The sequence below is a fragment of the Ahaetulla prasina genome, chromosome 4, assembly GCF_028640845.1.
Source record: "Ahaetulla prasina isolate Xishuangbanna chromosome 4, ASM2864084v1, whole genome shotgun sequence".
NCBI classification, from domain to species: domain Eukaryota; kingdom Metazoa; phylum Chordata; class Lepidosauria; order Squamata; family Colubridae; genus Ahaetulla; species Ahaetulla prasina.
Genome location: NC_080542.1, coordinates 55,238,520 through 55,250,882, shown reverse-complemented (window position 1 = coordinate 55,250,882; position 12,363 = coordinate 55,238,520). Strand labels below are relative to the sequence as shown.

The window sequence follows — 12,363 nt, the reverse complement described above, 5'->3', positions numbered from 1 at the left end:
CTATTACAAGGGTCTGTTACCTCTTCTATTTGCTTATCCCTTAATTTACTCTGTGAAGTTTTTTGATTTCCCAACTCCAGCATTACCATCAATTGTTCCACATATATGTTGGAATTTCAACTCCTATGATCATTGGAATTACAGGAGATACGGTCCCAAATCAGTTGAAAAACAAGTTGAGGATGGTTGCTGTAGTCCATATCCTACCGAAATTGACTTTTTCTCTTCCCTATTCCAGATGCACTGTTCACATTCCAGCAGATAGCTTTGATTTAAATGTTTTTTATAATTTCTGATTTGATTAACTTGGATTTAAAGAGGTATTTGCTGGAAAACATTGACCTCAGAAATAGAATATTTGACAAAACATTAGCCTAGTTAAAAACCAATTTTTAACAAAAAAAAAAGCCCCCTTAGCCTCTGAAAAAAGTGGCTGTGATCCTGCTTTATTTAAATGATAACACTGGTATTTGAATCCTCTTTCTGAAAAATGTGCTAATTGCAAACTTTCCTCATCTAAGGATCAGTGTCATCTGAAGATACCTTTCAGGAACAGAACATAGTCAACTGGTAAGTTAATTTTCACTGGAGTTGTTTCATTTGCATATTTTGGGATGTCAGAAATGTTATTAAATACTAGATAGGGTACCTATTAAGGAGATATCATATTCTTTATATCATGAAAAGACAATTTCTGAAGAAGAGGCAGTAGCTTTTTCTGTGATAGGTACTTCTGAGAATATGTATTTTTCCCACTTTGCCTAGCTAGGAATTTTATAAACATGTGGAAAAGGACATAACAATGTGATTATATTACTTAGGAGATTTGCTTGAACATAAACGACATTGATTCCTGATCCCACTGGGTAATATTGCATTAATGCTAAGCTTGATTAAATGTTACTAGTTCAGCATTTATCTACATTTTCTAAACATGCCAAAGTAATTTGGATATTATTGGCAAAGTCCAGATAATACACTCCCGTTATTTAGGAGATTTCATTTACTTTTTACTTTTTCACTTGTGATCTTTTTAAAACGACATGAAAGAATGAGAATATAGTTAAATAGTATACAGTAGAAAGATAAAAAGAGTCTATTCATTTTTTGTAGGAGGAATTTCCCAGAGAGGCAGGCTAATAGAACATCAAGCCCAGTAAGGGCTGGTGGGAGGTCCTCTTTTCCTAGTCACAAAATAGGGAAGTGCCATCAATATCTTACCTGGTATTGTTTAGTTTTTGGGTTTTTTTTACATAGTATTCATGGTTGAATATAACTTTATGAACTTTTCAGACCTTTAATTTTCTAGAATTTTTGTTCATTCTTTTCTACAGGATGGATTGTGAAAGTCCTTCCTCATCTCAAGTTGATAAAGACTATATTATGAATTGGAGCCAAAGTTCTTGCCACATAGAACGTCCTGAAACAAGTGCCAAAATTAAACCATCCCTAAATATAGGTGAGAGTGCTTCCCCATAGATGGTAATGGTTTATTGGTGGGATACTAAATACAGGAGTCCAATAGTTAGCTGAGTTGCATTTTTATAGGTGGCCATTTTTTATGATATGCAAAAGCAGTATGCAGGGGATTGACCTTGGGCATGCAAATCAGTTTATTCCTGACATTGGCGAGAAAACATACTTCCCTTCTTAACTCCATGTATCACAGATTAGTCAAGAATTGTTGTCCTAGGATAATGCATATGGAGTCACAGTGTTTCTGTTAATCTGTGTATTGACAAATTTATAATTTGCAAGGCAGATACCAAAGAAGAACACCAAGAGATGCTGAAGCTTTAGTATAGCTTTAAAAAGGTTTAAGAAAGTGCCCTTTAATAATGACAATATTAGGAGGATGCAATCCCAATCAGCTGGGTGAACTCTTAATGGTAAGGAAGGTTCATGTTACGGAATTTGACTCAAAAGAAAACTGAAAAAAGACATAAATCTCATAGTCCTTTTTCCCCATTTCTCACCTTTTTGAAAACTTCACCTTGGTTCTGGGATAATTAGCGAGAGGGAAATCAATATTTGTATTTACATTATTTGGAAAGGAAGAGATTACAAGACAGTAAGCAAACATACAATGGAGGAGTACACATTAAAAGAAATACCTTGGCAACAATATTTCTGGCTGTTTAGGATACAAAAGAGAAGCCATGCCAATATTAGATGGCAGTGGAAACTAGCTCTGGATATTAATTAAGTAATAAAAGTTGTAGAATTAAGCTAACAGTAGTTAGCATCTTTCAGGGAAGAATAGCTTTCTTGGAAAAGAAAAGCAATTTAGGAAGAGATAGCTTGTTCAAACAACCTCTCTCTCCTGGGAAGGAGGGAAAGGGGGAAGAAAATACAAAAAATACAAGTTAGACAATCTGGCACAGGACACACGGCAATAGCCACACCTTCTGAAAGAGAAAGAAAAGAAACTTAAAATGGAATATAGAGCACCATGACAGAGAATAATAATATTGCATTTAATGATCACAAATCTTCCTTTAAATTAGAGTCACCCTTGAGGTCAGACAGTAATTTGTCACTCTTAATCCTTGCACCCATTGTTTACTTCCTAATTGTTTGTCCAGTGTTAATTTTGGTGTTAATTTCTGCTCATTGAGGTGAGATGTTTCTATCTTTTTGTTTCCTTTTTGGCTTTTAGACAGATGGCCAATTTGTTTGAATGCTAGGCTTCCAGGAATTCCCTAGGATAGTGGTGGCGGAACTTTTACTCACCGTGTGCCAAACAAGTCCGTGCTTTGTGCACTTTGTGCACATGCGTGCCATCTATGCTAATGCACGGCTCCTCCCCATGCACTGCAAACACAAATGCACATCTGTGCATGTGTACAGCTTTCACGCATGCGCCCCACCATGTGCTGTGCACACAATTGCACCATCTGTGCATGTATATAGTTTTTGCATGCACAATGCACGCACACGAACATTGTCTATGCGTTCAATGTGCACCAGTACTTGTACATATGCCCAAATGCGTGCACATATGCAGAAGAGCTCTAAAGACCAGCTGCATCCCCTGAAGTGCGCGCATGCACACAGGAGTCCCGAACACCAGCTGGGGGGCACAGGCATGCGCAGCTGCAGGTGAGTTGGGAGACAGATCGCATGCCTGGAAAAATGGCTCTGCGTGCCACAATAGGTGGCCGAATATTCAGCCGAATAGGTTGTAAAAAAATGCTTTTAATGGTTTTAAAAAAAGGCTCTGAAAATCAGGCAGCTGAACTAGGATTGTCAGAGCCTTTTTTTTTACCTTTACAGGGATTTTTGCTACTGGTTCTCCGAACTACCTGCTGCCATAGCTACCAGATCGGCCAATCCAGTCTGAACCGGGAGCATTTCACCCCTGGTCGCTTCCAACTCTGTTATTCTATATTCTAAATCAACCAAAGCCATCCAAAACATCCCAAGTAAGCTGAAAGACCAAGGTGTCCCAGAAGAAAAAACAGGAGTCAAACTCCTTAATTTCACAGCACATGGACAGACTTAACCGGGGTTAAATGTAAAATTTGTTACTACCAGTTCTGTGGGCATGGCTTGGTGGTGTTAATGTGACTGGGTGGGCATAGCCAACTTTTTTTTTTTAACTTTTAAAAGCATTTTTTCTACAACCACTTTGGCTGAAGAGGTTATAGAAAAAAATCTTTTAAAAGGCTCCTCTGATGATCCCAGCTGAGTTGCCTGATCGTCAGAGGCTTTTCTTTTCTTTTAAAAGCATTTTTTTTTGCCTTTAAAAGAAAAATAAGCTTCTGATGATCAGGCAACTCAGCTGGGATCATCAGAGGAGCCTTTTTAAAGAATTTTTCGTACAATCTCTTCGGCCAAAGAGGTTGTAAAAGCCTCTGACAATCCCAGCTGAGCTGCACGATCATCACAGGCTTTTTTTTTTACTTTTAAAAGCATTTTTTCAGCCAAAGAAAAAATGCTTTTAAAAGTTAAAAAAAAAACACCTGCTGATCGTGCGGCTCAGCCGGGCATGGGGGTGCGCAGGGATTTTTGCTACCTGTTCTCCGAACCACCCGCCGCCATTGCTACCAGATTGGGTGATCTGGTCCGAACTGGGAGCATTTCACCCCCGGACTTAACCATATGAAACTGAGAAACCTAGACCATGTAAAGTCCAAAACTGCTAGAGAATTCCTAGAACCTGGCATCTAGATAAATTGGCCATCAACAGGTACATAGTGATTCTCATTCAAAAGTGACAATTAAAGCCAAAGAGGAAACAAAAAGACCAAAACAGTTCCTCACCAGCAAGCAAGCAATAACCACATGAGCAAATAATAACATTACACTGACTGCTTAGCACTGATGATGTTATCTACTTTGGTAATAAAACATCTGCAAAGAAACAATCAAGTTCAGAGAGCATCAAAGACCCTATAGCTCAACCTTGAGCTACAAATATCTTCTATTGGGGTCATTCCATGTCAAGTGGTCTGGGCTCCCTGCTTGATGGATTTCAATGAAATTTTGTGTTAACATACACACATGCTCCCAATGAACATTGGTAAAGTGTTACATGTGCTGATGCAATACTTGCGGAAATATAATCATTTGTGTGACCCCATACCACAGCCTTCGACAGTATGACTCTGAGGTTCCAGCAACTTTGAAACATAATATCTCGGGCAATATTTTGTTGAGAGAAACAAAACCTGGCCATCTTGTACAACGTTTTGCACTCTATTAAACGAAATAATAAAAATATTCTCATGAGCGATCTCCAATTTGGAGCAAAGTTGGCCAAAAATATTGCGGCTCGAAAAAAAGGCTTCTTTCTTCAATTTCTTCTTTCGGAATGTATATAAATTTAATTCCATGAATGTTTCTGTCGCAAAAGTTGAACAGATCTGTCGGTGTCACTTTTAGTCGGTTGATGGTCGCTGAAGGCTGGCTTGAGCAGCCAAATATTTAGTTGTGCTGCCAACTTCATTGCATAGTAATTTCGTGAAACAAAATCACATGGTGAAACATTCAGGAAATTAAATATATATATGTTCCGAAGGAAGAAATCAAAGAAAGCAGGATGCTACAAGAAGAAAGATGGAAAATTAGCAGCACAATAGCTGGCACAAGTTTCTGCCAGTTGATTCAAATTCGATTTCTGTCAGCAAAGTTTCAAATGACATGATTAACTTTGTGGCCAAAATGCCCAATACCATTGATCTGAATTTAAAATAGGCCAACATATTTCCTGCTTGTTACGTTGCCTGCATTTATGACAAAAAATGGTGGGTAGGCAACGTCATGGAAATTTTGATAAAAAAAAATGATGCATTGGTAACATTTATGCATCCACGAGGCCCTGCTCATTCATTTTGGCCTGAAAAACAAGATGTTTGTTGAGTTACAGAACCACATCTTATTTGCATGCTTTCAGCGCCTGTAGTTACTTTGTCAAGTCGACAGTATCAATTCCCAGAAGTGATGCTAAAGAATGTGGCACATAAATTCAATAATAAATAAGCGATTGTTGGAATTTGGCAGTTCATATGAACAATATGGACTTCAACTTGGGAACCATATAAGATACTCACTCTAGGCTTCAGAACCTAGGATAAGCTGCCCAATTGTCGGCTTGGAAACTGGACAGATACCCACACAAGGCTTTAGAACCTCAAGGAAGAAACCAAACTACAGGCTTGGGATCCTGAACCAAGAAACCCACCTGTGGCTGGTATTGCACGGCTATCAGGCGTGCCCCCTATGATGATGGAGTTGATGGTTCAAGTACTTGAACTGCTAGTAACAATGTCATGAGCTCTACAGAGAATCATTAAAACTTCCCAGGATATAATCGGGCTCCAACTACCAGGACGACACTTCGAATCTCGCTGTTTGAGGAAGTTCCATAGCATTCTCAGAGACTCTTCCCATCCTGCTTACAATCTTTTTGGACTGTTGCCTTCAGGCAGAACAATTAAAACTTGGACCACACATTTTCTAAATAGCTTTTATCCCAGAGCTATAATTGCACTCAACAATGAACTAAAGGGCCACCATCAGTGAGCTGTTGGACAGCATTACTTGGTCTGTTGTGTGGATGTTTGGGTGGTTTAGGGGTGGGGAATTTGTGATGGGTGGGGGTTTGTTTGGGGATTTTTATGTGTGTTGGACCTGGTCTTTGGATGTTAAGTGAATTTCGTTGTATGGGTATACTGTGTATACACGTACAATGACCATAAAGTTATTATTATCATGGACCAACACAATATAATAGTAGTAATAATGTCTATATAAAACCAACAAGATGAAACAATAATAAAATGCAGTGTTTAACTTTGTTCCTATTTTTAGGGCTTTATATGTCAGCAATGAAAAATGAACCCTACTTTTTTAGAGGGTTTGAAACATGCTCTTTCTTATGAAAATGATTTAACAATTTCCAGAAGGTCTTTTTTTTTGTAAAAGCAGGCTGAAAATATCCTATTTTTGGCATTTTTACAAAAAATTTCAACTTTATACTAAATTTGTAAACTATTAATAAGCAGTAGGAGAATGAAATTTTATATTCAAAAATCTTGTGTTGCTAGGTTATTATGCAAAAAGTTTCACCTTTCTCATACCTTTCCTGCCAGAGATATAAAAAGCCAAACTTTAACCTTTTTTTTGAGCTGCAATATTTTTGGTCAACTTTGCTCCAGATTATCTAGATGGAAATTGCTCATGAGAATGTTTTTATTATTTTGCTTAATAGAGCGCAAAACGTTGTACAAGATGACCAAGTTTTGTTTCTCTCAACAAAATATTGCCAGAGATAATATGTTTTAAAGTTGCTGGAACCTCATACTGTCGAAGGTTGCGGTATGGGGTCACACAAATGACTATATCTCCGCAAGTATTGCATTGGCACACCTAACACTTTACCAATGTTCATTGGGAGCATGTGTGCATATTCACACAAAATTTCATTGAAATCTGTTATGGTCGAGCAGGGCAGTTTTCTGAAATCAGACCACTTGACATGGAATGATCCATTGGTATGAATAGAGTTTTTGGAATGAGAGAGACCAAGTATTGTTTATTACACATAATAATGAATCAAGCAGCAGGGAGGATGAGATGAATATGAGTGATAAATGGATTAGATAAACTGCCTCTAATTTGTTGACATTTTTCTTTTTTAGGTATATGTGGAGCCTTACAAGGGAGAAAACTAGGAAGCCGAGATGATACCAAAACAGTCAATGAAAACTTAGAAGTTGTTGAGGGAAACGTGACTGTCAAACAGCAACAGGATGTATCTTTTCAGATAGATAATGGAGACAAAACTCTCACTGAACAATCTGCTGGAAATTTATCAGTTGTATGTGAAAATAAGGAACGCCAGTTACAGGCCCAGACTATACCTGACTGCTGTGTGAGTGAAAGTTCTTGGAGGAAAATGAGACAAAGCTTGGATAAAGTCATGCATGAGTTGGTTTCTAAAAGCAAGGATATCCTTTCTTCTAATTCACTGGTGAATGGTTGCGATGAAAAGCTTCTTCAGGATCCAGATCCAGATTCCTCAGATTCTGAGATCTCTCAACCGCTGAGAAAGGTATGGGCACAAAGGAGAATACCAATAGATTTCAACGATTGCATTAAAAGTCAGGATGTGAAAGCAAGCAATAAGGAATTAGTTAGAAAAAGAGAAGACCCTGTTTTGGAAAATAGTGATCAAGCCTTTGATGCTGTTAAAAAATCCCCAGCAGAAGAACCGGAAGCTGCTTTTTCAAAAACAGCCTGTGTTGTGGAAGCAGTGTCCATGTTGAAAGGAGATGGAGATAAGCAAACTCAGAGTGAATGCCACGTGTTACCAGAATTGAACCTAACAGATACGAAAAACAAAAAAAGTTATTTGAACAAGAGGAGTAAAGAATTAATCAAACCACTTGGTAAATGGCAAGTGTTGAATAAAAGCCCTATGCTCTCTGAGGAGACCCAGGAAGCACTGGATATTAAGGAGCTGAGAAAAATGAATCAAGACCAGATGAGAGTCAAATGGAACAGGAAGCGTCAGTTGTTCACAAAAGATGCCAGGAGACAAAGTGAACCAACTAAGAGAAAAATAAATGTGTATGAGAGAGATGGTATCAAAACTGTCAATGAAAACTTAGAAGTTGTTAAGAGAAACATGACTGTCAAACAGCAACAGGATTTATCTTTCCTAGATTCCTGCATGGAACAACCTGGTGTTAGTTACCGACAGGATGATAGATGTTCCTTTTTCTTCAGGACAACACAAGTACAATTGGCTGGTGAAGCCATGAATATGAGTACAAATGAACAGATAGATAATGGAGAAAAAACTAACACTGAACAATCTGCTGGAAATTTATCAGTTGTATGTGAAAATAAGGAATGCCAGTTACAGGCCCAGACTATACCTGACAGCTGTGTGAGTGAAAGTTCTTGGAGGAAAATGAGACAAAGCTTGGATAAAGTCATGCATGAGTTGGTTTCTAAAAGCAAGGATATCCTTTCTTCTGATTCACTGGTGAATGGTTGCGATGAAAAGCTTCTTCAGGATCCAGATCCAGATTCCTCAGATTCTGAGATCTCTCAACCGCTAAGAAAGGTATGGGCACAAAGGAGAATACCAATAGATTTCAACGATTGCATTAAAAGTCAGGATGTGAAAGCAAGCAATAAGGAATTAGTTAGAAAAAGAGAAGACCCTGTTTTGGAAAATAGTGATCAAGCCTTTGCTGCTGTTAAAAAATCCCCAGCAGAAGAACCGGAAGCTGCTTTTTCAAAAACAGCCTGTGTTGTGGAAGCAGTGTCCATGTTGAAAGGAGATGGAGATAAGCAAACTCAGAGTGAATGCCACGTGTTACCAGAATTGAACCTAACAGATACGAAAAACAAAAAAAGTTATTTGAACAAGAGGAGTAAAGAATTAATCAAACCACTTGGTAAATGGCAAGTGTTGAATAAAAGCCCTATGCTCTCTGAGGAGACCCAGGAAGCACTGGATATTAAGAAGCTGAGAAAAATGAATCAAGACCAGACGAGAGTCAAATGGAACAGGAAGCGTCAGTTGTTCACAAAAGACGCCAGGAGACAAAGTGAACCAACTAAGAGAAAAATAAATGTGTATGAGAGAGATGGTACCAAAACTGTCAATGAAAACTTAGAAGTTGTTGAGGGAAACATGACTGTCAAACAGCAACAGGAGTTATCTTTTCTAGATTTCTGCATGGAACAACCTGGTGTTAGTTACCGACAGGATGATAGATGTTCCTCTTTCTTCAGGATAACACAAGTACAATTGGCTGGTGAAGCCATGAATATGAGTACAAATGAACAGATAGATAATGGAGAAAAAACTATCACTGAACAATCTGCTGGAAATTTGTCAGTTGTATGTGAAAATAAGGAATGCCAGTTACAGGCCCAGACTATACCTGACAGCTGTCTGAGTGAAAGTTCTTGGAGGAAAATGAGACAAAGCTTGAATGAAGTCAATGAGTTGTTTTCTAAAAGCAAGGATATCCTTTCTTCTAATTCACTGGTGAATGGTTGCGATGAAAAGCTTCTTCAGGATCCAGATTCAGATTCCTCAGATTCTGAGATCTCTCAACCGCTGAGAAAGGTATGGGCACAAAGGAGAATACCAGTAAATTTCAACGATTGCGTTAAAAATCAGGATGTGAAAGCAAGCAACAAGGAATTAGTTAGAAAAAGAGAAGACCCTGTTTTGGAAAATAGTGATCAAACCTTTGCTGCTGTTAAAAAATCCCCAGCAGAAGAACCGGAAGCTGCTTTTTCAAAAACAGCCTGTGTTGTGGAAGCAGTGTCCATGTTGAAAGGAGATGGAGATAAGCAAACTCAGAGTAAATGCCACGTGTTACCAGAATTGAACCTAACAGATACGAAAAATAAAAAAAGTTATTTGAACAAGAGGAGTAAAGAATTAATCAAACCACTTGGTAAATGGCAAGTGTTGAATAAAAGCCCTATGCTCTCTGAGGAGACCCAGGAAGCACTGGATATTAAGGAGCTGAGAAAAATGAATCAAGACCAGACGAGGGTCAAATGGAACAGGAAGCGTCAGTTGTTCACAAAAGACGCCAGGAGACAAAGTGAACCAACTAAGAGAAAAATAAATGTGTATGAGAGAGAACTGAAACAATCTATTTCTTTTTCAGAAACAATGCTATCTTCCTCTGTAACAGAAGTTGACTCCTGTGTCCTGCAGAAAAATATGAAGAAATCAAAGTCTTATTCATATACCAGCATGATTGATAAACTGCACCTATGTGATGTAGACATGGTTTATGCTAACCATGAAAAGTTTCCTCATGTGATTGGGAAAGACATTCTGAATATTGAAGAAACTGCAGAGAACCACAATGCAGATTCCCAAGACAGGAGCTCATGCTTGCAGTTTCATCCTGGAAAGGTAGAACAAACAGTTTTCAAGGATAAGCAGGTCGTGATACATCAACTTGATAAATATGCAATTAGTTCTGAAATAATACAGAGTGATGGGATTTGCACAGATAATTGCAAGTCCCCTGAAACCAACAATAAAGCTAAAGGGAGTTGTGAATTGAATCTGGAAACTGAGAGTGAACTGGATACAGGTTTCATGCAGAATATATTTGGCTGCTGCAAACGCCAGTCATTCTTGCTACGTCCAAGTGCAGTAAATGAATTGGCTGTGGATATTAAATATTTGCAACGGCTAAGCCCTGACAAAGGGGATAAAGATGGAACATGCAAAGAGAAATGTGATTTTTCTTGTGACAAGAATAAAAGTACCTCTATCCAAACACTAACATTTTCTACATCCAGTTTTTCTGAAAATAGCAGTCTGCATGTTACAAGTTTCAGCCATATTAATAGGAGTAGTTCTGGTTCAGTCCACTTTCAAGAAGCAAAATTCAAAGATATTGAAAACAAAAAAATGGATCTGAATCCTCAGACAGAATTAATGAAGAAACATTATTTAAATTCTGTACAATTTTTATTTGGATTCACCAATGCTGAAAAGAAGAACCCCATGGAAGAAAAGCAACTGAACAGTGACACAGAAAAAGCTGTTGATGTTTCTAGCACTGGTGGGATTAAGAGCGTGATTCCCCAACTGAATTTAGAAGAGCATCAGCATTTTGAACTGTCAGAGACACCCGACAACTTGCTGGACCCACCTACCAAAAATAAAAAGGGTTCACCAAATCTTTGGGATAAGAATGACATCTTGGCCATGGCTGCTAAAGTAGACAAGCAAACCACTAATGGGACAGATCTGGACAGCAATAACAAATGCAGTCCCACGTTGAAGAGTCAGGAGTTGGTTTTGACTTACCAGAAATTGCTACAGAAGCTGCCATCCTCAGAAGAGGATTCTGGTGAAGATGAAAAGCTTCCTTGTTTTCAGGCACTAATAAATATGCAAAGCACACAATCGCACCCAGTAAAAGAGAAGGAGATACCAGAAGAGGTGCTAGGATCAAAGAGCAGCAGCAGAAGTTGTTTCAAACGCAAAAAAGAAGATATCTGCCAAAGCCAAGAATCAGAATTCTCTCTGAATTTATTTTCCTCTCAGTCAAATGTATCTGTGATCTCTGACAAGACTTGTAATTCAAAGGATTTAATCCCATTCTCTAATTCCAAAGAGAAATTGCCCAGTCTCAGTGAGAATAACAAAGACATTTCACCTAGTGATAAAGTCTCTATAGATGCCGAGCAACTAAAATGTGAGCAAGAAGACTATGCACATTCAGAATCCAATTTAGGTACAAAATTGCCATTGCAAGTATTACCTAGAATTGCTTTATTTTTAAATACCTTTCTGCAATTTTGAATATGCATTTCTAGCTCCAATGACAGAGAAAATGTATTAATCTTGGTGCTTCTTAATGAATTAATCCAAGGATTCTCAAACTTTACTAGGTTATTAATTCCTTACAAGTAACACATGGATTTGCTTTGCCCACCAAATAAAATCAAGGGAGGTTGGAGCAAGTAATAAATGACTTTTATTTTGTGACCCTGTTCCCCCCAAAATAAGACATCCCCTGATAATAAGCCCAATCCGGTTTTTGAGCGCATGGCAATAAGGCCAAGTACTTATTTTAGGGTTCAAAAAAATATAAGACAGGGTCTTATTTTCAGGGAAATACGGTACTTGTATTGCCGTATTTTTTGGTGTATAAGACGCACACACCCCACACCCCCGGTCAAAAAAAAAGTAGGTGGAAATATCTGCATCTTATAGAGTGAATGTTGCTAAAGCCCTGCCGGCCCCCACCTACTGGCTTCTGCCTCCTTGCAACAAACAGCCTGATCAGCTTCAGTACACCCCGATTTAGCATGAGCAGCTGATTGGTTTTTGGATCTCGGTACATTTCATTT

The 12,363-nt window shown here is 38.3% G+C and overlaps 1 protein-coding gene across 3 annotated transcripts in view; it reads left to right on the top strand.

Annotated features, from left to right (window-relative positions):
- BRCA1 (BRCA1 DNA repair associated) overlaps positions 1-12,363 on the top strand; it is a 90,168-nt gene that overhangs the window by 27,485 nt on the left and 50,320 nt on the right. For all 3 annotated transcript variants that reach the window (XM_058182898.1, XM_058182899.1, XM_058182896.1), the window contains exons 8-10: positions 522-570; positions 1,335-1,459; positions 7,146-11,744. In XM_058182898.1, the coding sequence (XP_058038881.1) occupies positions 522-570; positions 1,335-1,459; positions 7,146-11,744 (4,773 nt within the window). The remainder of the gene's footprint in view (positions 1-521; positions 571-1,334; positions 1,460-7,145; positions 11,745-12,363) is intronic.